This window comes from Pseudonaja textilis, chromosome 2 (genome assembly GCF_049901715.1).
Source record: "Pseudonaja textilis isolate UNSWEBS1 chromosome 2, rPseTex1.2, whole genome shotgun sequence".
Lineage (NCBI taxonomy): Eukaryota > Metazoa > Chordata > Lepidosauria > Squamata > Elapidae > Pseudonaja > Pseudonaja textilis.
In genome coordinates, this window is record NC_141991.1 from 14,846,249 (window position 1) to 14,870,984 (window position 24,736).

A 24,736-nucleotide genomic window follows, 5' to 3' on the forward strand; every position below is an offset into this window, starting at 1 on the left:
TCCTTTGCTTTTATCTCCTATGTTGGAATGGTTGGGTTTAGTTTCTATGCAGAAAAAAAATCAAGATGATGACCGCTTGGGGAGTCTGAGCCCTCTGTAGATAGCAACGGTAGTTTATTCACTTATTAGTCTTATGACAATATCAAAAGATTAAAAAATTAGAATAAAATGTAGCATCTAATTCAGATAAAAGACAACACAATACAGATAGTTCTCGACTTACGACCACAACTGAGCCCAAAATTTCTGTGGCTAAGGGAGACTTTTGATACAGTGAATTTTGCCCTATTTTACACCCTTTCTTTCCACAGTTGTTAAGTGAATCACTGCAGTTGTTAAGTGAAACTGGCTCCCCCACTGACTTTGCTTGCCAGGCGTTTGCCAAAGGTGATCACATGACCCCTATGGACACGTCATAAATAGGACTCAATTGCCAAGGTCTGAATTTTGACCATGTGACCATGAGGTGGCTGCAACGGTCGTAACTGTGAACAACCACTTTTTCAGCGCCATCGTAATTTTGAACAGTCCCTAAACAAACAGTTATAAGTTGAGGATTGAGCAGGTAGGAGCAGTATATTTAATGGCTGAGGCATTTTCTGCATGTCCTTTCGAGGTGTGGCAGGTGATTCCATGGCCCATATTTGGCCACGGAAGCCAACAACTCCAATCTTTCTCCTAAAAAGGCCCTTCTGTCAAACTCATTGGTAAGTATTTTTCAAACTGGGGTTAAAGTTCACTTAACAACCATCTCGCTTAGCAACAAAAATTTTGGGGCACAGTTGTCATAAGTCGAGGACCACCTGTTCTGGCATGGCAGGGACCGAACTGTTTACATTTTTGCTATTACAATTTCTCTAGAGTCAAATAATATCTCAGTACTGGATAGCGCTTGCCCCGAGACTATCAGGAAATGGTATCATGAACAGAGGTTGGAAAAATCATTATCCAAGTACACAAAGCGTTCAGGTCACGGCCACCACTGAGTCCTTGCCAGGATCTAAGTATTGCCTAATTTGGAGTCAACCTCAGTATTACAGTTCATTTGTTGGGAAGAGATGAGAGGAGGTGGCTCATAAGTAGGGAGTCCAATGAGGAAATGTTCACCGTGATGCAATCGTATGATTTGCAAGAAATACCCGGAGTTGCATCACTTTCACCGTTTCTATGAGATACCTACAAGGGGTGTTTGTTTTATAGATCCATAGGAGTTCGGTTTTGCCACAGACTAAATTCTTCACTTCAGGGTAGACATAGCGGGGGGTGATATTTACAAAAAGTCTGTCCTGGAGTGTCTATGGAGATTCTCAGTCATCCAGATCACAGTTGCCCCAAAGGTGCTCCCACCATCCAGTCAGAGCTGAAGAAGCTTCTTGGAGGAGAAGCAAAATGTCTTCAAAGAAAGACCAGAAAGTCCAGTTGCCTCTTGAAAATACAAAAACAAAACAAAACACTTTCGGATCTGTCCTAGAGTCACAGTCTCTGTTGAGGCCAGGGTATGAGGAGAAGATAGAAGGCGAGTCGGCTAGCATCTTATCTTATAAATAACGGTTTAGACAAGGTGGAAAGAAAGAAACATTTAGAATAGAATGGAATAGGAATGGAATAGGAATAGGAATGGAATGGAATGGAATAGGAATGAGAAGAGAAGAGAAGAGAAGAGAAGAGAAGAGAAGAGAAGAGAAGAGAAGAGAAGAGAAGAGAGAGAAGAGAAGAGAAGAGAGAGAGGAGAGGAGAGGAGGAGGGAGGAGAGAGAGGGAGGAGAGAGAGGAGAGGAGAGGAGAGGAGGGAGGAGGGAGAGGAGAGGGAGGAGGGAAGAGAGAAGAGAAGAGAAGAGAAGAGAAAGAAGAGAAGAGAAGAGTTGGAAGGGACCTTGGAGGTCTTCTAGTCCCACCCCCTGCTTAGGCAAGAAACCCTACCACCATTTCAGACAAATGGTTATCCAATCTCTTAAGATAGGCCTAAGAAACAGAAGGATCTTGACAGAGTTGAACATTGGGCACTACCTAACAAAATGAAATTCAGTGGTGAAAAAAGTAAGGGCCTACATTCAGGCAAGAAAAACGAAATGCATAGGTACCGTATATGTGGTATCTTGCTCAATAGCAGTAACTGTGAGAGGGTTCTTGGAGTCCTAGTGGATAGTCACTTAAATATGAGCCAGCAGTATGCAGCAGCAGCCAAAAAAGCCAGTGCAGTTCTAGGCTGCATAAACAGAGGAATGGAATCAAGATCAAGGGGAGTGTTAATAACACCACTTTATAACGCTTTATATGGCAGATGAGAAGCCTGATGATGGCAGATGAGATTCTGCCGAAACGTTGCTACAACTTTAAAAGCACAACTATAATGACGTGGGAAAATACCCGAACAAAGCTGAATGCCATATATATATATATTCCATGTAGTCAGCTACTCAGGACTTCAAACCCATGTGAGCCTGTCCACCATTAAACCATCCTTCCAAGCAGTCTCCATGTTCCAGTGTCTTTCTTCCCCCTTGGAATTGAACCCAGATGGACATTTCTTCCAAAAGCAGGACAAAAAGCAATGGATGGAAACTAAAAAATTTTTTGCTACCGGTTCTCCAGAACTGGTCAGAACCTGCTGAATACCCACCTCTGGCGTTAAGTAAGTTTGGCCCCATTTTATGACCTTTCTTGTCCTGGTTGTTAAGTGAATCGCAGCAGTGGTTAAGTTAGTAACTGGGTTGTTAAGTCGATCTTGTCGCAAAAGGTGATCACAAGACTCCCAGGGCACTGCAACCGTCATAAATGCGAATCAGTTGCCAAGCATCTGAATTTTGATCCTGTGACTGGAGGTGTTGCAACGGTTGTGTGAAAAACGGTCACAAGAAGTCACTTTTTTCAGTGCCATTGTAACTTTGAATGGTCACTAAACAAACTGCTGTAAGTCAAAGATTACCCATTGTTCTATTGCATGGGCCCATCCCCCATCATGTTTTTAAAAGACACCCTGATCTTAGCAAACTTCTGATAAACATAGATTACTTCTGCTAAGCGTGATCAAGTTTCCCTTTCCATATGTGCATTTTGTACCTCAGCAAAGCTTGTTTGAATTCTTAAATAAACACACCTCGATTTCCTGAAACTGTGGGACGCTGGCCAGGATTGCGGCAGAGCAGATAAGAAAGTCACAGAAAAACAAATACGTGTGTTTTCCACAGTAGAAATGAATGTTCTGGTACTTGCATCTTTCCAATTCCCTTCTTTTTTTTTTTTTTTTTTGCTCTTCTTAAAGTCTTGTGTTAATGTTTCTATAGTCTCTTTTTCGTACACCCTGTGGTGGTAAGTATGGAACAAAACGTAAACTTGATTTTTACATTTTTACTTTCAACTTCAAAGCATTGGCCCATTCGCACAATATCAGTGGTTTCTATAGGACATGGTCAAAAAAAGATTGTGGAAGAAAAAGACTCATGCTGAGGCCCGACAAAACTGAGCGTTTCTCTGCTTTATAAGCCTCCTAACCTGGGGGCAATTGCCAAGACTAGACTGGTGAGTCTCTATTGTACTCACGGTGCACAGCCTGGGGATTTCTTGGCCTCACAGATCCTGTTTGTAAAGCAGCGGCAGTTTTAGATGTTCCTGTTTCTGGATTGGGAAAGCCATTTAGAGTCATTCACAGATAAACTACCCCAGGAAATCAATTCCAAAGAAAGGCTAAAACAACATTTATCGAAATTGGAATGGAATGGAATGGATAGGATAGGATAGAAAGTAGAATAGAATGGAATGGGATGGCGTGGCATGGCATGGCGTGGCAAAGAACTGGAACTGGAACTAGGAATGGAATAGAATAGAATAGAATGGCATGGCATGGCATGGCATGGCGTGGCAAAGAACTGGAACTGGAACTAGGAATGGAATAGAATAGAATGGCATGGCATGGCATGGAGTGGCAAAGAACTGGAACTGGAACTAGGAATGGAATGGAGTGGAGTAGAGTAGGATGGCATAGCATGGCATGGCACAGAACTGGAACTAGGAATGAAATGGAATGGAATGGAGTGGAGTGGAGTGGAGTGGAGTGGAGTGGAGTGGAGTGGCATGGCATGGCTAGGAATGGAACTGGAACTGGAACTAGGAATGGAATGGAATAGAGTAGCGTAGGATGGCATGGAATGGCATGGACCTGGAACTAGGAATGGAATAGAATGGAATGGAGTGGAGTGGAGTGGAGTTGAGTGGCGTGGCACGGCACGGCATGGCATGGCTAGGAATGGAACTAGAACTAGAAATGGAGTGGAATGGAGTGGAATAGGATGGCATGGCATGGCATGGCATGGCATGGCACAGAAGTTGAACTAGGAATGGAATAGAATAGAATGGAATGGAATAGAGTAGAGTAGGATGGCATGGCATGGCATGGCATGGCATGGCACGGACCAGGAACTAGGAATGGCATGGAATGGAATGGAGTGGAGTGAAGTGGTGTGGCATGGCATGGCATGGCATGGCATGGCAAGGAATGGAACTGGAACTAGGAATGGAGTGGAATGGAGTAGAGTAGAGTAGAGTAGAGTAGAGTAGAGTAGAGTAGAATAGAATAGAATAGAATAGAATAGAATAGAATAGAATAGAATAGAATTCTTTATTGGACAAGTGTGATTGGACACACAAGGAATTTGTCTCCAGTATGTAAGCTCTCATTGTACATACAGAAAACAAAGTGATAGGTTATGCATCATAGATCGTAGTTACAAACATTAATCATAAGATGCAGCAACATGTGATAAATCATAGATACCAATAAAAATAAGAACTAGCAAGTATGATTGTGCTGAACCTCCTCCTCTCCTTTTCCTCCTCCTCCTCCTCCCCCTCCTCCTCCCCCTCCTCCTCTTTATGGCACACAACATGATAATATAAACAGCTAAGACTTTAGTTTTCATCAGATATCTGAAATACTTCCTGAAGTTAAAAAGAATCTATTTTCTCCTTAATTTTTTAAAATATCATTTTATATTTGTTCCCTCTTATCCAGAGACCTTTTCAAATTTCATATCAGTATCATAAATATCTCATGAGGTTAATGGTGCAAACCAGCTCACCTGAGTATATATCTGAAATTTTAGATTTCTATTTTAAAAAGCATATGTCTGCTCATTTGCTATATCTATAGGTATAGAATAAGGCTTTGTTTTCCTGAATTAAAAAATCTGGAGATTAATTTCATTAAAATTGATATGCTTTTGCTCCTGAGAGCAATTTCATTAAAGGTATAATTTTACTTTGTTGCTAACATTTCAAAAGTGAAGCAAACACTTTCTCCGCTTTTGTTTCTTTGTTCCCAAAACTTTCATTTCACTTATTTTGAAAAAAAAAATTGCATATTCAAAGTAAAGAATTGGCCCGGCTTCAACTTGGTAACTCTAAAAATTTGAGTGATGTGCTTCTAAGCAGCTTCAAACTTGATCATTTCCTTCCAGCTATATCTGCTAGCAAATAAAATAAATATTTGCCAATTTATTCAAAATTGTGGTTTTGGTTAAAAGAGGCACTTAAAAAGAAGAAAGAAATACTTGAAAGAAATACAATTAGGGTCAGATAGATACTTGAATTAAGAGAATTCTTAAGCAAACAACTGAAACCAGAAATTTTCCCTTTAAGGCTTGACGGACAAATAAACTGAAATAAAACACAGGACTCGGTTTATATATAAGTTAACAACAGCAAACTCTTGTATGCACAGAGGGGGAAGGATTTACACATTTCTACAGTAGAAGAATGGATAGTGAAAATGATGGAGAAGCAGGAGAGCAAAACTGAAAAGACAAAATTAGTTTCTCTTTGGAAAGCAGATTAGAATTTTTTGCTTGAAACTGAAAAAAAAATCAGATCTTAACCTTGGGATTTGACAATTACAATTATTTATAATTCTATAGTTATAAAATAGTTGTAATCATCAAATCCCAAAATTAAGGACTGATTTTAGAGTATGAAGGGCTACAGTATTTTATATTTGTATCTGTGCTGAAGAAAGTCAGAAGTTATTATTTTTATTTTTCTCTCTCCCTTTTTCCTTGTGCTTCTCCCATTTAATTTACTTCTTTTCTCTCTTTCTTTCTTTCTTTCTTTCTTTCTTTCTTTCTTTCTTTCTTTCTTTCTTTCTCTTTCTTTCTTTCCTTTCCTTTCTTTCTTTCTTCTATCCTTCTTCATTCCCTTCTTTCTTCCTTCCTTCCTTTCTTTTCTTTCTTTCTTTCTTCTATCCTTCTTCCTTCCCTTCTTCCTTCCTTCCTTCCTTTCTTCCTTTCCTTTTTTCTTTCTTTTCCTTCCTTCCTTCTTTCTTTTCCTTCCTTCCTCCCTTCCTCCTTCCTTCCTCCCTCCTTCCTTTCTTTCTTTCTTTCTTTCTCTCTTTCTTTCTTTCCTTTCTCTTTCTTTCTTTCCTTTCCTTTAATTTTCTTTCTTCCTTCCTTCCTTTCTTTTCTTTCTTTCTTTCTTTCTTTCTTTCTTTCTTTCTTTCTTTCTTTCTTTCTTTCTTCTATCTTCTTCCTTCCCTTCTTCCTTCCTCCTTCTTTCTTTTCCTTCCTTCCTCCCTTCCTCCTTCCTTCCTTCCTTCCTTCCTTTCTTTCTTTCTTCTATCCTTCTTCCTTCCCTTCTTCCTTCCTTCCTTTCCTTTTTTCTTTCTTTTCCTTCCTTCCTTCCTTCCTTCCTTCCTTCCTTCCTTCCTTCCTTCCTTCCTTCCTTCCTTCCTTCCTTTCTATCTATCTATCTTGTTAAACTTAATAAACTCTTGTGAAAAGAAAGAATGTTTGGTTTGGCAGTCTGTTTCAGAGGATTGTTACCACAGCAGTTGATAAACAAGAAACTACTGATTTTTGTTTGTACGAAGATTTCCATCAGAAATCTTTTGTAGCAGGATTCCTTTGCAAACCTTAACCTGAGTGTGGCTGCTGCCAATATCAAGCTAATGAGGGCTTAGAAGAGTAAACTCTGCAACAAATAGTTGTCGCAAAGGGGCTCTAGTCTAGTGAAAAGGAGGACTAGGGGTGACAGGATAGCAGTGTTCCAGTATTTGAGGGGCTGCCACAAAGAAGGGGGAGTCCAGCTATTTTCCAAAGCACCAGAAAAACAAGACAAGAAACAGTGAATGGAAACTAATCAAGGAGAGAAGCAACTTAGAACTAAGGAGAAATTTCCTGACAGAACAATCGGTCAATGGTAGGCCTTGCCTTCAGAAATTGTAGCTGTTCCATCGTTGGAGGCTTTTGAGAAGAGACTGGACAGACATTTATCTAAAAATGATATTATAGAGCCTCCAGTTTGAGCAAGGGGTTGGACTAGAAGGCCTCCAAGGTCCCTTCCAACTTAGTTATTCTGTCTCCTGTCTGCCAGGCCTTGGGTCACATTGAGTGGTTAGTCCCGGGGGTGGGCTTCACATTTTTTAGCAAGGGGCTCTCTGCCCTAATGACTGGCTGGGTGGGCGTGGCTAAGTAGTCATGTGATCGGGTGGTCATGTGGCTATGTGGGTATGGCTAGGTGGTGGCGATTCACTGAACAACCACCTTGCTTAACCATGGAAATTCAGCTCCCAATTGTGACTGTAAGGCAAGCACTCACTTGAGACTTTCAAGAAGAGATTGGACTGCCATTTGTCAGAAATGGTGCAGGGCCGTGATGTCTCTGCGGACACGCGAGCCGTCGCCCCAGCTCAGCTGCGCCGCACATACATGCGTGTGCCTCCCGCCGGCCAGCTGGTCTTTGGGTCTCTGTCATACATGCACGGGGGGACGGGGTGCATGCGGTGTCTGGGTTGCATGCAGGGGGATGCATGCACGTGTGCAGGGGGTAGGCTGCATGCGCAGGGGTGGGGCGCAGGGGCGGGGATGCTCACACATGTGTAGGGGTGCACACGCATGCATGGGGGACACGGGTACATGCATGGAGTGTGCGTATGGACAGGGCCATGCACGTATTGCATTTTGGGGATGCATGCATGTGCTTTGGGGACTCGGTGCCGAAAAGTTTAGCCATAATTGGTGTAGATCTCCTGCTTGGGAGGCGGGGTTGGACTAAATCAGTGTTCGCCAACTGGTGGGCTGGGGACCACTGGTGGTCCATGAGAAAATTTTGGTGGTCCGCAGAACACAAGACTGCACTGCCCACATGACTGCCCACCCGCTGGCCCCCACCCTTCAGCCGAGCACAAACCTTACCTTGAGTAGAGCCAGGTGAGGTGGAACTGGAAGGTAAGACCACCGGCGGGTGCGGGGGGAATCCGCCCTGGGGTGGATTGCTGACATTGGTGGAAAAAGTCAGTCCCATATTCCAGAGCTGCAGTAGTCACAGGACTGGCCCTTTGGTCATCCCAGAGCAGCTCCTCCAGTCCATGGCCGGCCGGTGCACCCAGGTGGAGGAGCAGCTGGTCTGGGATGACCAAAGCACCAGTCTTGTGACTACTGCAGCTCTGGAATATGGGACTGACTTTCCCACCAACGTCAGCAAGCCTTCGTGAGTCAAAATTCGTATTAGTGGTCCGCGGGATTTAAAACTATGAGTTTGGTGATCCCTGAGGTCCAAAAGGTTGGTGACCCCTGGACTAGATGACTTACAAGGTCCCTTCCAACTCTGATTATCTGTGAACACTGCCTGTACATAAGAGAAGAAAAATAACATTTTTTTATTTTTGTCAATTGCTTATAAGTTAATAGGTATAAGTAAAAACATAGTTATGAATACATGGATACATATAAGAAAAATAAAAAAGAAAAGAAAAGAAACAATAGGACAGGGACGGTAGGCACGTTGGTGCACTTATGCATTCTTTACTTTTTTTACATTCTTTACTTTTGATGGAAGTCTCTTATCTGGTTTGTAAAAGTCTTAATTTTTTTAATTTAAAAAAATTGCACAAAAATAATGGCGGTTCCTGTTAAGTCTGGGAGGTGGGTCCCAAGGAGAGACGAGACTCGTAGTAGTGAACAACAGCTCTTTATTAAGCAACCAGATACTGAGACAAAACCCCTAGCCACGGCTGCTCTTTTTATAGAGCTGGCTGCGGCTAGGCAGCCAATGACAGGTTTTTGAGCTTGCCGTGCTTGGTGTTGGCCAATCGCGGCAAGCTCTATATGAGCCAATCAGAGTGTCCCATAACGACCAATCATGGCCCGGCTTTTATGGACCAATAGGAACGCAGGCCTTCAAGCCTGCTAGTACGGATCACCCCTCCCCTCTTGGTTCCGTCCGAGGGGCGGGAAACGTAGTCACGCAAGTAGGCGGGTCTTCGGACCTGTCTACTTGACTGCGCAGTTCACAATGTCTTTGGTCATTGTCAGGTTCAGATGGGCTCCGCGTCTCTCTCGAGCTTCTCGGAAGGAACCGCCTGGAAGGGTGAGCAGGCCTATAGCTGCGACTCCCACCTGGTGTATCTGGGTCGGTTGAGTCATTTGCTCTGTTGCTCCCACCTGGATTTTCTGGGCTGGTAGAGCTTGTCCGGCTGCTGCTTCCAGGCGAAGAACCCGTCTGCCACGGCTCCCTGTCAACTGGTAAGTCTAGTTGGTTAAATGTTTGGTTCTGTTTTCCAGGCTCCACCGGTTGTCTGTCAGGCAGTCCCGATTTTTGGTAGGGTTGCCATCTTGCCTTCTTGGGCTGTTTCCCTGGTGCCGAGGGTTGAAGTTTCTTTTGTTGCGGCATACTTTAGCGATATGCGCTCGCTTCTCGCAAAAACGGCAAACAGCGTCCAGGAACTTACATTCGGGATGTGGGTGATCTCTGCAGCCGGCGCATTGGTACCCCAACTTGCAACCCCGCTGGTCTCGCAGCTTGCGCTCTGACTGAAGTCTGTGAACTTCTTCCTCTTCGCTGTCAGAGGGGGATTCGATGTTGCCATGGTGGTTGGAGGCTGTGAGTTTCTCTGGTGTCATGGCTGGCTCGCTGGTGGATTTGCGATCGGTTCCGTTCGAATGCCACATTTGCACCACTGACTTACATGTAGCCTCGGCTGCGGTGGCTTTGGCTATGGCATCGGCGAGGGATATATCACCCTTGGCCATCAATCTGCTTTGGAGTGCTGGATCTTTTAGGCCAAGGACGACCCGGTCTCGCATGGCCTCGTCTAGGTTAGCGAACCCGCATAAGCCCCCTAGGTCTCTCAGGTCGGCTACGAACTCACCGATGCTCTCACCCTCGTGCTGATCACGCTGGTAAAAGTCATGCCTTCTGATAAGGGTCAGTACAGCCGGGGCGTAGTGGTTTCGGAGGATGGGAGCTAGATTGTCCCAGTCCATAGTCTTGACATCAGCAGGCTTTGCGAGCGCCTTGGTCATTTAAAAAATGGCGGGTCCGTAGTGTGTCAAAAAGACCACTCGCTTCTTGCTGCCGGTGGCGTCTTTCAGGTTGTTCGATTCCAAGAACATTTGGAAATGATCAATGTAGGACTCCCAGCCCTCGCTGGCCGGATTGAATGGTGCGGGTGGCACGGTGCTGCTGGCCATTTCGCTGGCCGTCTTCACGCTGTCTGCCACATGCTGGTCAGCCTTGCTGTCTCAGTATCCCACCCTCGTCGCCAGTGTTAAGTCTGGGCAGTGGGTCCCAAGGAGAGACGAGACTCGTAGTAGTGAACGACAGCTCTTTATTAAGCAACCAGATACTGAGACAAAACCCCTAGCCACGGCTGCTCTTTTTATAGAGCTGGCCGCGGCTAGGCAGCCAATGACAGGTTTTTGAGCTTGCCGCGCTTGGTGTTGGCCAATCGCGGCAAGCTCTATATGAGCCAATCAGAGTGTCCCATAATGACCAATCATGGCCCAGCTTTTCCGGACCAATAGGAACGCAGGCCTTCAAGCCTGCTAGTACGGAACAGTTCCCCCTGCCTTTGACCTGTCTCGTCGCACCAAGGAAACCAGCCACAGGTGAAGATTTTGCAGGAGCATTAAAACAAGACTTGAGTGCGGGGAAAAGTGCCCGTGAGGTTTGCCTAGCCTGGCCGAACTGCGTAAAGGCTGATGGAAAGCGGCGTTTGTAGGTTTAAAGGTTGCAATGTCTGCCTGACCTCAGCCTTTTTGAATTTCGAATCCTTTTCAAATAAGCCAGATTTGGCTGACCCTTTGTCACCCGAGATGCGTATCAATCGATTTAGTTTACCATTTCCCACAACTCAGCTGCTTTCTCAGGGCGGGGCCAGTCCATCCCATGATGGGAAGGAGGCCAAAACTTTTATAAGTACGATCGCATAGAATTGCATTCCACCTGCTGCAACGCAAGAGAAAAAGAGCAAGAATGCAGTGCTCTGGCTCATATGTCTACCTTCTCCTCTTCCTGGGATTGTTTTCTGCAGGTAAGGTGTGATATTCCAGACCCAGTTGCAAATTTGCCCAAAACTTTCCACTAACCCCCTGTTTATAGACTGCTAATCTTTTTTGGCTAGAGATGCTAAAGGTTCGCTTCTATCCTCCTTAAATGTATTGTTGCATGCCGAAAGGGTTTGCTTTCATGTTTTGTTTTGTTTTAAAGTTGAAGCAAAAGGTCCCAGATGTGAATTTCCTTCTCTACAATATTCCATGTTGTTCAATGCCCTTTGGCCATTGTTTGGTATTTCATGGCTGAAGAGGCAACAAAGGTTCATATTTGGTAGTTGTGGTTGTGGATCAAGGGCTGGAAAAAAATAGGATCAGGTCTACTTCAGTTAAGGAGACCCATTCAGAAATATGGAGTTGAGGTATTTTTTTCAGCCGGGCCTACATTACAGGGTGGTTTTCTGGGAATAAAGTGAAGAGAGATGTCCACAGATGTGACTGCATGATACTGGAAGAAAGGGGAAGAGAAGGGGAGGAGGAGGAGGGAGGAGGAGGAGAGAGAAAGAGAAGGAGAGAGAAGGAGGAGGAGGAGGAGGAGGACAACAAGAAGAAAGAAAGAAAGAAAGAAAGAAAGAAAGAAAGAAAGGAAGGAAGAAAGAAAGAAAGAAAGAAAGAAAGGAAGGAAGGAAGGAAAAGAAAGAAAGAGAAAGAAAGAGAAAGAAAGAAAGAAAGAAAGAAAGAAAGAAAGAAAGAAAGAAAGAAAGAAAGAAAGAAAGAAAGAAAGAAAGAAAACCTAAGTAACAACTAAGGTGACTGTGGACATGTTGATGTATTCCCTGGCATCTACCAAATTCTCTGCACTACCTAATTTTATTACATTGTGTTTTTTTTTAATTTTAAAAAATGAATAAGAAGGAAGCCTACTCTCCAAGGATTTTCCTACCCCCGCCCAAGAATAATCTGTATTTTGAACTATGCTTGGAAGCCTCATATACACCCCTATTCTTCAAAAATAGATCAGTGAGTGGATGCAGCCCCAAAATTGTGTTTGGCTTTCTAATAAATGGTGGTTTGAGAATTGGCGCTATATACCCACTGTGGCAGTCATTTTGAAAGAGCATCTTATTCTATAACATACCTGGAGTATTTCAGAGGAGACTTAAAGCGGGAAACTCTCTCCAGTGGAAGTAGCAGTTCTGTTACAATACTACAATATTTTAGAGATGTCTTAAGGAATGTTATATGCAAAAATCACTCTGCTTTGAATTTGCACTGCTCCTGAAGTAGAGAAACAATTTTGACATGCAATGATCTGAAAAGGGTGACAATCCAAGTTTTGATTAGTATTTTGAGGTGGTAGGGAGTGGGAAGGGGAAAATGGAAATATTAGAGGGAGATTATGGAAATTCCTTCGCCCTTCTTTATATCAGCTTTATAGCTGTAGATGGAACTTGCATTTTATGTGGTATATTGAAATAAGTGATTTCTTGTTGTGTTTATGTGGATTTGTGCATTTTCTCCCCAGGAGCTCATAAGAGTATCTGCATCCATATTGCCTGTGTGTAATGTGTGTGGGTTAGATCAGGTTGCCCCTATGCACATTCCTTTGTATGATTGTGGGTAGCTGTCAGCCCCGCTAGATAGAGCCAGAAAATCAACTTCATAGGAAGGTGAAATCTCCTTTTATTGAGAACAGTGTAATAACAGAATCTTGCAAATCTGATTGCGTTGCCCCCTATTTCACCTGAATGTTAGCTTATTTTTCTAACCTTGAGAATATTTCAGTCCCTTTTGCCTGGGTAATGGTTCTTCCACATTTCCATCAAGGTGTCAGACACAAGAAATAAGGAAACAGAAACCTTGAAGTTCAGCCATCGGACAAGAAAGCCACCTCTTCCAGCTTCATCAAGAAGAGGGTTTAAGTGAAGGCTCCGAGGCCTACAATAAGGGCCATTTTCCTTTGCAAAAAAAAGAAAGAAAGAAAGAAGGAAACAAGGTGGTTCAAATGAATAAAGGTTTGAAGGCGAATAAACATGTCCCAGGATAATGTTGCGGGATCCGATCTCGGTAGGTCTCCGGGACCAGCAGTGTTTGTCCAGCACGAGTCCGATAGCTTGGAAGACAAAAACCTCTGGTCCCGGAGACCAACCTAGATTGGAATACAGGCATATTGCTCACTAATATTGTCTATAAGAATCTGAACTACTAATCATCAAGGCACATTGGTGGTAGCTAAGAGTCAATGGAATTCGAGGTGGGCTGGACGTGGATCTTTTGTGGGCCTGAAGGGACTCGAGACCGATGGCGTGCTTGACCCCCTCCATCAGTAGTCATCGACGCAAAATCAACTTCCTTACCCTCTACAGTAGCCCAGATCATGCTGCCCACAAGCCACTGTGGATCACGTGACCAAGAAGGAGACGGGCTTAAGAATGAGGGCACTGCCAACATTCTGACCCCCCACCCAGCTGCCTCTCCTGTAGAGACGCATTGAGAAAAATGTTTCTTAGACTCTTCTTTTTTCTTTGCAGAACCTGGCCAGATCCAGCTTGTTTTCAAGCTCACTCCTTCTTTTGTGGCCTACCTTTTAGTCTCATTCGGCTCTCTTTTCAGTTATTTTGCTGTTGCACAGGCAACCAGGGTCCCAACACACATCGGGTCTTGTTACTCGGTGGTCCCCAACCTTTCCGGCTTGGCAACCTGGCCAGGGATGGGCTTCAAGAATTTTAGCAAAGGGTTCTCTGCCCGGTTGCTGGGTGGGCGTGGCCACAGTGGGCGTGGCCTATTCTGTCTCCTGCACCGTGGCGGGGGGGGGCTTTTTTGTCCTCCCCGGGCTCCTGAGGCTTTCCTCGGGAATCCAGGAGAATGAAAATGGCCTCCCCGGGCTCCCGAGGCTCTATGGAAGCCAGAAACATGCCCATTTCTGGCCTTTCCAAACTTCTAGGAGACCCATTTTTTGCCCTCCGCAAGCCTCCGTGCATGCCCTGCACTTACCTGTATCCAAAATGGGCCATGTGGGAACTCCTGGGAGGGGAGGGGAGGGGAGGGGTGAGGCGGGCGGAAGGGCAGGACCAGCCAGGAGTGGGATTTGGAGGTTTTCCGAACTGCATAGAATCTTAGCTAGGGGCTCTCCTGAACCCCTGCGAACCCCCAGCAGCCCAGCCCTGAGCCTGGCACAGGAAGGAGGCAGAGGTCATGGTTCTATGAGAATGGAGCTTTGCGTGTGAGCGCAAGTACCCACCCCTCACACGAATGGAGCTTTGTGCACATGAAACTCACCCGTCGCTTGTGCAGCCCGGTTCTGAATGGGCCGCAGCTCGATAGAGATCTGCAGCCTGGGGTTTGAGGAACGCTGCTGTTACTCATCTCCCTCCAGACTTCTATATTTTAATTGATGGATGAGACTCCATCCTGATGATTGGGCTGCCATCTGTTAGAAATGGTGAAGGGTTTCCTGCTTGGGCAGGGGAGGCGGGGGTTGGACTAGCTGACCTACAAGGTCCCTTCCAACTCTGTTAATCTGTTAAAGACTCTACTATGAGACTTTTGATCGCTGTTTCTCAGCGTTGGATGCTTTGAGACGTGCGGACTTCAACACCCAGAATTCCTCAGTCAGCACGGAATTCTGGGAGTGTTGGCCCGCATATTTTAAATCAGGCAAGGTTGAGAAACACTCGTCTAGATTAAAAGTTGGCTAAAAGTAAAGGGCCCTGACCTTCCTAACCGATTCTCTCTTTCTCTGTTTGGGGAATTCCCCCATCTGAAAAGTGTGTCAACATTGTGACATTTGTTTCTGGCAGAGAAGTCTGAGACAAGTCAATACTTGCAGAAGAAGAAAGAGCTGCCAGCTTGGATTGGGTGGCTTATTTTAAAACATTTTTCTTTGCAATTTAATATGATTTACTATATACTAGGGGTGTCAAGCTGTGCTGGCCCCATCCCCGCCCAGTTTAACAAAGTTCCTATATGTCACAAGACGACGCCGTGATGATGTGAGTTGGACACCCCTGCTATATACAATGCAACGGTCATAAGTTTGACAAAAGGTCAGGAGTCACTTTTTTTCTCTGCCATTGTAACTTTGAACGGTCACTAAATGAACTGTCGCAAGTTGAGGAGTAGTTGTTATTTATTTATTTAGAAAATTCATACAATTGCCCATCTCACCCAGTATGTGTCATGCCTTCAGAGTCGGGTTCAACTGCAACACAGGTTGTTTCAGGCACTTACTTGCTCCCCATCGTTACACACACATACTGTTCTGACCCAAACCTTTTCCCAATAAAACAAGCATGAACCAAAAGGAACAGAAACCTTTTAATGATTCTTAGGAATCCCTGGTTAAAAGGCTGCTGCAAACTAATCAACTGATAAGCACAAGCCTCGCCAAAACTGTGCGAGTCTGCCAAGAATAACAGATAAGAAATATTTCACAACACAAGAGTCTTCAAATACCAACTTAAGATACTGTAATGTCCACGAGGCTGAGTTTCAGAACGTCTTTGCTTCCTTCAAAGAACATTCGCTTCACAGCTGGCTTTTATCTGCTTGAAGGAGGGGCCATTACCTTGTAGCCTTATTCCTGAGTCACCCGTGCTGCTGCAACTCCTCTTTCCTGCGAGCAACCCTGTGCGCATGCGCACTTGGCACAGGCTCCTCAGGAACCTCCTCATAGCTGCTGCCAACCCCCACAATCTCTGAAGGCAGCAGTCCACTCCCTAATGGTCCTGGCCCCACATCTGAGTCCTCACTCTCCTCAGCCATTCGCATCTGCTGCTGGCTAACCACAACACACACATACATATCTCACACAAACACACATCACACATACACAGAACAATTCCTCCTAGCATCTCTGTAGCCTGCAGAAGTGTGTGACTTTTGAGCAAGCAGCAAGACACAGAATTAACCAGCAAAGCTTTTTTAAAAAAAGTTTTTATTGGTTTTTTAAAACAAACATAAACAACCAAAACATAAAAACATCAAGCCATCTTCCATATGTATACATACAGTGTGCCGGTTGGTTTACAAATTGTTTTGTGCTTCCATTTCATAGTCTTCAATTACAATTACATTGCATATAATCTCGTATTTTCAATTAAAAATTAAATACCTTAGTATCATTATTAATCAATCATTTGACTATACTTTTATTCATTCATGTTTTACAAGATAATCATAATTTACTTAAGTTTGTTTTATAACAGTTCATATTATCATCCCAAATCTATCCTAAAATCATTTTGTAGATATAATAAGAAAGAAGTACATCTTTATATATTTATTATTTTCTAAAAGTCTATATATTTCATTACAGTATTTTATTGTCTAACCATTGATAGAATAGATCCCAAATTTTATAAAATTGTCTATCCTCTTGTTCTCTAATTTCAAATGTCAATCTACTCATTTCAGCACATTCCAATATTTTCTTAATGATTTCCTCCTGTGATGGTGTTTTCTCATTTTTCCAGTTTTTGGTAAATACAATCCTAGCCGCTGTTAATACATTTACAATCAAATATTTCAAGTCTTTACTATATATTTCAGGTAAAATTCCCAATAAAAATATCTCTGGTTTCAAGTCTATATGTTTTTTTGTCATTTTTTCCAATCACATGTGGATTTTAGTCCAGTATTTTTTAGCATCTGCACAAGTCCACCACATATGGTAATATGAGCCAGGTGTCTGATGACATTTCCAACATTTTTCGGATTTATTCTTGAACATTCTTGCTATTCTTGTCGGGGGAAAATGCCACCTGTAAAACATCTTATACAAATTTTCTTTATATGCTGTTGACATTGTCATTTTATAATTTTGAGACCACAATTTTTGCCATTTCTCTAAATCAATCCCATATCCAAAATTCTTCCCCCAAGCAATCATAGTTTCTTTAACTTGTTCTTCTTCTAATTTAATTTCTAATAAACATCGATACATTTTTTAAATCACCTTTTCATCAGTACCTGTCAAAATCTTATCTAAATCACTCAATTTATCATAGAAACCTTCAATTTTAGAATCTTTATCATACCTTGAATGTATTTGCGCATATGAAAACCAATTCATCATTATACCTTGTTCCTCTAGTTTTTGTATAGATTTCAGTTCACCTTTTTCATTCAATATTTCACCATATCTAACTGTTTGTTCCTTTTTGTATATTATAGGATAAGAAAATGCTTCAATAGTCGAGAGCCAGACTGGAATTTTCAAATAACATTGTCTTTGAATCTTCTCCCAGTTTAACCACAGAGACTCCCGTATATAATGTCTTCTAAAATACCCCTGTGTTTTAGTTCCTTTATACCATAAAAAAAGCATGCCACCCCAACAACAGATCATGTCCTTCTAATGTCAACAATCTAGTATTTCTTAGGGTTATCCATTCCTTAACCCACATCAGATTTGTAGCTTGATAATACAACTCCCAATTAGGCAAACCAAATCATCCTCTAATTCTAGCACCTTGCAAAAGTTTTAACTTTATTCTCGCTTTCTTACCTTGCCATATATATTTCAACACAATTTTATTTAAATCTTCAAAGTAATCTTTTCCACGCCTAATTGGAATTGCTTGAAACAAATATAAAATTCTGGGTAATATATTCATCTTGATTGTTGAAATTCTCCCTATTAGTGACAGTTGTAAATTTTCCCATTTCACCAGATCTAGCGCTATCTGCTGTTTAAGTTTGATATAATTATTCCCTTTTAGTGTACTACATCTTGCTGTCAAATATATCCCCAAGTACTTGATCTTATTGATGACCTGAATTTTCAATAGGTCTGCCAGTTCTTCCCTTTGTCTTAATAACATATTCTTTGTCATGATCTTTGTCTTATCTTTATTTATTTTCAAACCAGCCACCTTTCCATATGTCTCTATCTTTTCTATCAAGTTTGGTGCTGTTTCTAGAGGGCCTTCTAAGATGAAAACCAGATCATTTGCAAATGCTTGCAGCTTAAATTCTTCCTTTTTGATTTTCATTCCTTTTATATTCTTTTCAGCTCTAATATTTCTGTTTAGCACTTCCAAAGTTAACACAAACAACAAAGGTGATTGTGGGCACCCTTGTCTTGTTCCTTTTCTTATATTGATAGAGTCTGTCAGTTCTCCCTCTATCATTACCTTTGCCGTTTGCTTATAGTATATAGCTTCTATTGCTTGAATAAATTTTCTAGCAAAGCCCATCTGTTCCAACAGTAATAACATGAACCGCCAATTCACATTATCAAATGCCTTCTGTGCATCTAGAAATATCAGAGCCATTTGTTTTTCAGGATGTGCCTCGTAGTATTCCAAGGTGTCCAAGATTACTCTCATATTATCTTTAATTTGTCTCTTTGGCAGAAATCCATTTTGATCAGGATGAATAAAATTATTTAGATATTTTTTAAGTCTTTCTGCCAATATTGAAGCAAAGATTTTATAATCTGCATTTAGTAGAGAAATAGGTCTATAGTTCTTGATTTGTAATGGGTCGGCTTCCTCTTTTGGAATAAGTGTAATATAGGCTTCTGGCCATGATTTAGGTATCTTCTTTTTTAACATAACTTCATTCATAACTTCTAGCAATGGAAGATTCAACGATTCTTGTAATGTTTTGTAAAGTTCTGCCAGAAGTCCATCTGGGCCTGGTGCCTTTTCATTTTTTTGCTTCTTGAGTGTTTCAGTTAACTCCATCATCGTTATATTGCTTTCTAACATTGTTTCAATCTCTTTAGGTATCTGAGGTAAATTAGCATTCTGTAAGTACTGTTTAACTCTTTCCTCATCAATATTCTCTTGCATATATAGTTTCCCATAGAAGTCTCGAATGATTTCCTTCTCTTTACTACCATAGCAAACTTGGCCTTGGTCATCTGTTAATTGCAATATTTTCCTTGATTCTTTCTCCTTTCTCAATTTGTATGCTAACCATCTACCTGGTTTGTTTGCGTCTTCAAAGTAGTTCTGTTTAGCACCTCTAATTTTCTGTGCTAATTCTTCTTTTTCTTTTTGACCCATTTTATGTTTCACTATATCTATTTTTAACTTGATGTCCTTTTTCTGTGTCATTTTCTGTAGCTCTTTTTAAAGTCTTTTATACTCATCCTCTAAGGCCTTAGAGGCTAATCTTTTCATAGTATTTCTTTTCCTTGTATAATCTATTATCAAGCCGCTAACATATGCCTTCATTGTATCCCATACATTCTGAATTGATGTATCTTCTTTTTTGTTTTCTCTAAAGAAAAAAGCCAATTCTTTCTCCATCCACTGTGTGAAGTCTTTTTCCTTTAAAATAGTATTATTTAACGTCCATCTAGATCTTCTTTTTTGTCCTTTCCATTTAATTGTCATTGGATTGTGATCTGCCCAAGTACTTGTTTCAATATTTATTTCTTGAATATTAGTTATTAATTCTGATGACATCCATATCATATCTATTCTGGACCATGATAAGTGTCTATTTGAATAGAAGGTGTATTGTTTAGTTTTAGCATTTCTTTCTCTCCATGTATCTTTTAAGTTTATTTCATCTACCATTTTTAAAAAAAGATTTAGGGAGAGTCTTTCTGTTTTGCTTTATTGTTTTCTGTGCTCTATAGTCCAATTTATTGTCTACAGTTCCATTAAAATCTCCCATCATAACTATATTAGCATAGTCCAGTTCAATTATTTTCATATGTCATTTTTTGTAGAATTCTTCTTGTTTGTCATTCGGAGCATAGATTGCAATCGGGAGTGTTTTCGTATTATTGTCCATTATTTCCACCATTAGTGTTCTTCCATCATCATCGGTAAAAATCAATTTTGCTGGGATGATCTCTTTAATATATAAAACCACTCCTCTTTTCTTACATTGTGTCAAGGAAGTAAATATTTTCCCTAGTTTTGGCCGTATCAACAATTGTTCATATTTTTTTTAAGATTTACTTCTTGTAGACAAATTATATCAAATTTTAATTTCTCTAATTTATGAAAGGTTTTCCTTCTTTTAACGGCCGAGTTAAGTCCATTTATTTTAATTGTAATCAGTTTTTTCTCTTCCATGGTTATATTTTGTAGTTAGGTTTAGCAGCTCTCGTAGATCTTAGTTCACGCTGTTCTTTGGCTTCCACCTTTCCACCTACTGCACCTTCTTCTTTTTCAATCACCATTTGGCAGTCCTCTTGAAATTCAATTAGTGAGATTTCTTTTTCTGCCTCTTCCTCTTTCCCTCCAAAAAATTCTGTATAAAATAATTCCGCTTTCTCAATTGAGTCAATTCTATATCTCTGTTCTTGCCATGTGAATATTAAACCTTCTGGAATCAGCCATCTATAATTCACCTCTTTTTAAAGTAGCATTTTAGTCAGGAATCAGTATTTTCTTCTCATCTCTCTCACTCTTCTGGGTATTTGTTTCAAGACCACAATCTCCTTGTCTTTATATTTCAATGTTTTCTCTTTTGCCACTTGCAATATTTGCGTTTTAATGGCTTTCTTTGTAAATCTAATGTGAACTTCTCTTGGTAAGCTATTTCTCATTGCATATCTTGTGAAAACTCGATAAACCTCATCTATTCCATCCATCATCTTCTCTTGAGTTATTTCCAAAGCTTCAGCCAGTATTTCTATCATTATCTATCATTATACTCAGCTAAGTTTTGTCCTTTTTCTTCCTCTACGTTTTGGAATCTAAGATAGAATTCTGATCTATCCATCTCCCATCTCAACATACCACTTTTATCTTGTTCAACCACCATTAACCTATTATCAATATCTCCAATCTTCTTGTCTCTTTGTTTAGCTTCTTCTTCAATTTTTTGGAATCTCTCATCATACTTCAATATCATTTGTTGGATGTTCTCCACTTTTTCATTGGTTTTCCCTGTTCTTTGTTCAATGTTCTCTGTTCTTTGTTCAGTGTTCTCTGTTCTTCGTTCAATGTTCTCTATTCTCTTTTCAATATTCTCTGATCTTGCTTGAATATTTAGAATTCCTTGCATAATCATCTGCAGAGTCACTTTTTCTTGTTCTTTTTCTTGCTTTAACATTGTCTGTATTGAACGTTGTCCTCCAGATAGAGGAGAGGAAGAAGTAGAAGTTGAAGAACCAGGAGCTGTAAATTTCCTACTTATTTTAAGCAATTCAAAATCTTCAGGTTCTTCTAAACCTTAATCCAATTGTGAAATAACCAAGTGTAGTTCAAAATAAAAATAGTAAAAAAAAAGAAGCCAAATAGTAATGATAAAAAAGGGAGGACAAAATTTCTTCAGGTTCTTGTATACCTTAATCCAATCAGTAGTTAGATGAAGAAAAAGGCTTGAAAAAAAAAGAAAAAAAAGGAAAAGGAAAAATTCTTCAAGTTCTTCAACATTTAAATCCAATTGAGAGGTCTCAAATAGAAAAGAGTGCATAAAAACAAACCAGAAAGGTAAATGAAAAAAAAAATACCAGGAAAGGAGAAAAAAAGGCTATTCCCTTAACAAAAAGGAAACATTAATACTAAAACTTTCCCTTTAAAATAAAAATCAAGCATAGAGATTGGACTTCCAAAGAAAAAAAAGAAAAACAAAGACAAGCTCCAACAAAGCCAAAGATCCAAATAGCTATTGCAAAAAAAAAAAAAGATAAAATGAAATAAAATAAAGCTGGTGAGGAGGGATAGCACAACTTAGAAAAAGTAAAAAGAGCACTCTGCACTTTGTTTAATTATCCAAGGCTCTTATTATAACTCTCTTCTCCAAAAACTTATCACCTTTTTTCCCCCTACGTTTCAACACCAGACTCCAGCTGTTGATAGAAACCCAGAAGAGCACCTGCAATAATACTCTCCCATGCTCTTCCCTCTGTCTTATCAAATAGCAATGTCCTTGAAAAAAAAGTCTCAGTTCTTTCTTTCTCAGCTTTGTCTGGTCACAGGAGAAATAGAATATTTCCAAGCCTCTAGTTGGCAGTGTTACAAAGTTTCTTTGCTTTCATTTTCCCCCTCCTTTTCCAAGCAAAATATAATAAGAATTAATAAAAAAAGAAAAAGATATTTTTAAAAAAGAAATAACTAAAAGGGAGTCTCTAGCCTAAAATGTTACAAAATCAAAAAGGAGGGGAAAAAATTGATGGAAAAGAAAAAAACCAATCCAGTTTCAAAATATAAGATCATGTATAGAAAATCCAGCAATGAGAAAAAAAACATTACTTTGACATTTCTGTTTAAAATCTCCGCTTAATCACTTCTGTCAAAACTTTTACAGATTCTTTCTTTTCCTTAGGGTGTCCTTTCAGATCTTAGAATAAAGAAAAAGTTCTCACCAAACCGGCACACTCTCTCTTTCTGTTCTCTTTCATTTCGGAGCCAACTTCAGCAGCTTTAATGGCTGCCTCTTTGTCGCTGGCAGGAAGAGCTTCTCCTGGATCTACCAGGGACTTTGCGGTATCCCTGGGATTGACAGGATGCGCTCTTCACTTTCACTATCTCTTCGGGACAGTTTAGATCCGACAGGACCATCCAGGAGCAAAGATATCGGCAGCGATCTCAGACCTCCAAGATTGCATGCCGTATCGTCACGACGCCAGCTCCACCCTCTCACCACCAAAGCTTAAGGCAGGGGTGTCAAATTGGATTCCTTTGAGGGCCAGATCAGCATTGTAGTTCTCCTCCGTGGGCCAGGGAGGGGGGAGGAGGAGACATGGGATGGACGCCTCCTTCAGCACCCTGCCGGGTGCAAATGGGCCATGGTGGAGCCTTGTGTGCCCCCTCCGGCCTGTTTTTGGCCTCCATGGCCTCCTGCAGCACTCTGCCAGCTGAAAATGGGCCATAGTTGGGGGCTCGTGAGACCCTCTCAGCCCAATTTTTTGCCTCCATGGCCTCCTGCAGCACTCTGCTGGCCAAAAATGGGCAGCAGGGGGGCTCGTGCGACCTCCCCACTGCTCATTTTGGCCAGCAGAGGCACCATGGGCCAGTCCCTTGATATTTCTAGCCTGGCCTCGTCATCCAGATCTAAGCACCCCGCAGGCCAGAATTGGCTTGGCAAGATTCACAGCAGATTTACACGCTAAGCAGGCAGGGGATTTAAGTTTCAAACAGTTTTCCCTTGCTAGAAGCAACCTCATTGTCTGGGTTTGGGTTACTATGACTCTTGTTTCAAGTCCAATTATTTATGATCCCAAGGATCATAAATCAACTAAGACCTTGCTTCTTCCTCGGAATTCCTTGGCTTGATTTTGGATTGTCTGAGTTGGAATTCACCTTTAAAGTTCTTATCTGTGATTAATTGTTTGTTTTTCTGCTGTTACCTTTCTGCTACGTCGCTGGCCTTGGAGTTGGGATTTACGGAAACAACTCCTCCCTTTAACACTGTGTATGCCTAGGAATTGTCTGGCTTCTGAATGGTTACTAAGAAAGCCAGGATGCAAAATAAAAATAAAAATGGGATCCCGGGTAGCATACAACAACAATCAAAACAATACCACCATCATAAGAACACTTTAAACATAATAAAGAGGAATTAAAGGCAAGATGGTGAAGGATCAGATGGTGGCATGTATGTACAGATGGGATCAGAGGAAGAGTCATATGTGGAGATAGGACCCAGGTGTGGATGGAATGGACATGAGAGTGAGGAATATGATAAAAATGTTTTTCTCTTGTCTTCATTTCTGTGCCATAAGCAGCATTGCTCCTTCCTGTACCTCTCTACAGAAGGAGGGGGGTGGATCACAGGGGAGTGGGGCTGCTGTCTTGGGCAAAGATTTAAAACTGCTTTTACTTTTCTCTGTGGAAGGAGGGGGGGTCATGGGGGGTGCTGCCTTGAGCTGCTCTGTGTGGGGCTTGGAACTGCACATTCTTAGCAAGGCAGAAGTTAGCACCTTAAACCAGGGGTCCCCAACCACCAGTCCCCGGACCGGTACCGGTCCGTGGATCATTTTTTACCGGGCTGCAAAGCTTGGGCACTGCCATCTTGTTTCGACGGCATTTCCAGGTTTTTGGTTGCTTCCGGGTTTTCGGTTGGAAAGCGGCGTTTGGGTGCTCGCGCCTTAGTTTCGTCGAAGAGGGGGGTGGTGGCTTCGAACGAAGAGCCGTCCCGATGGCAGTGGAGTCTCACGTTACTCAGGTACCGGTCCATGGAAGAATAAATAATCGTGAAACCGGTCCCTGGTTCAAAAAAGGCTGGGGGCCACTGCCTTAAACCACTAGCCAGGATATTAGGGACAAGAATAGCTTGCTTATATGAAAAACTCCAAAAACCACACGGCTGGCACATGAAACTAGGAGACTTTGCAAGATATACGTGACCTGGGGTGAAACACAGGTGATGCGATATTTAGCTATGTAGGGGGCTGAGATCCAAATAACCAATCAATATTGTCTGTTATGCATGCATTATGAGGGGAAGGGAAAAGGGCCGAATGCGACCACCCCTTGACTATAAAAATTGCTGTAAGAATGTAATCGGGGCCCTTGGTTAGCTTTTGAACCAGGGCCCTTATATCTTGGTACCAAAATAAAA

General features: G+C 41.7%; 1 protein-coding gene across 1 annotated transcript in view; it reads left to right on the plus strand.

Annotated features, from left to right (window-relative positions):
• Nucleotides 1-11,208: 11,208 nt before the first annotated feature.
• The window catches only part of LOC113452771 (complement factor B-like), a 48,362-nt gene continuing 34,834 nt past the window's right edge, over nucleotides 11,209-24,736 (plus strand). The window contains exon 1 of the mRNA XM_087928567.1: nucleotides 11,209-11,298. Within this exon, the coding sequence (XP_087784693.1) occupies nucleotides 11,241-11,298 (58 nt within the window). The 5' untranslated portion in view covers nucleotides 11,209-11,240. The remainder of the gene's footprint in view (nucleotides 11,299-24,736) is intronic.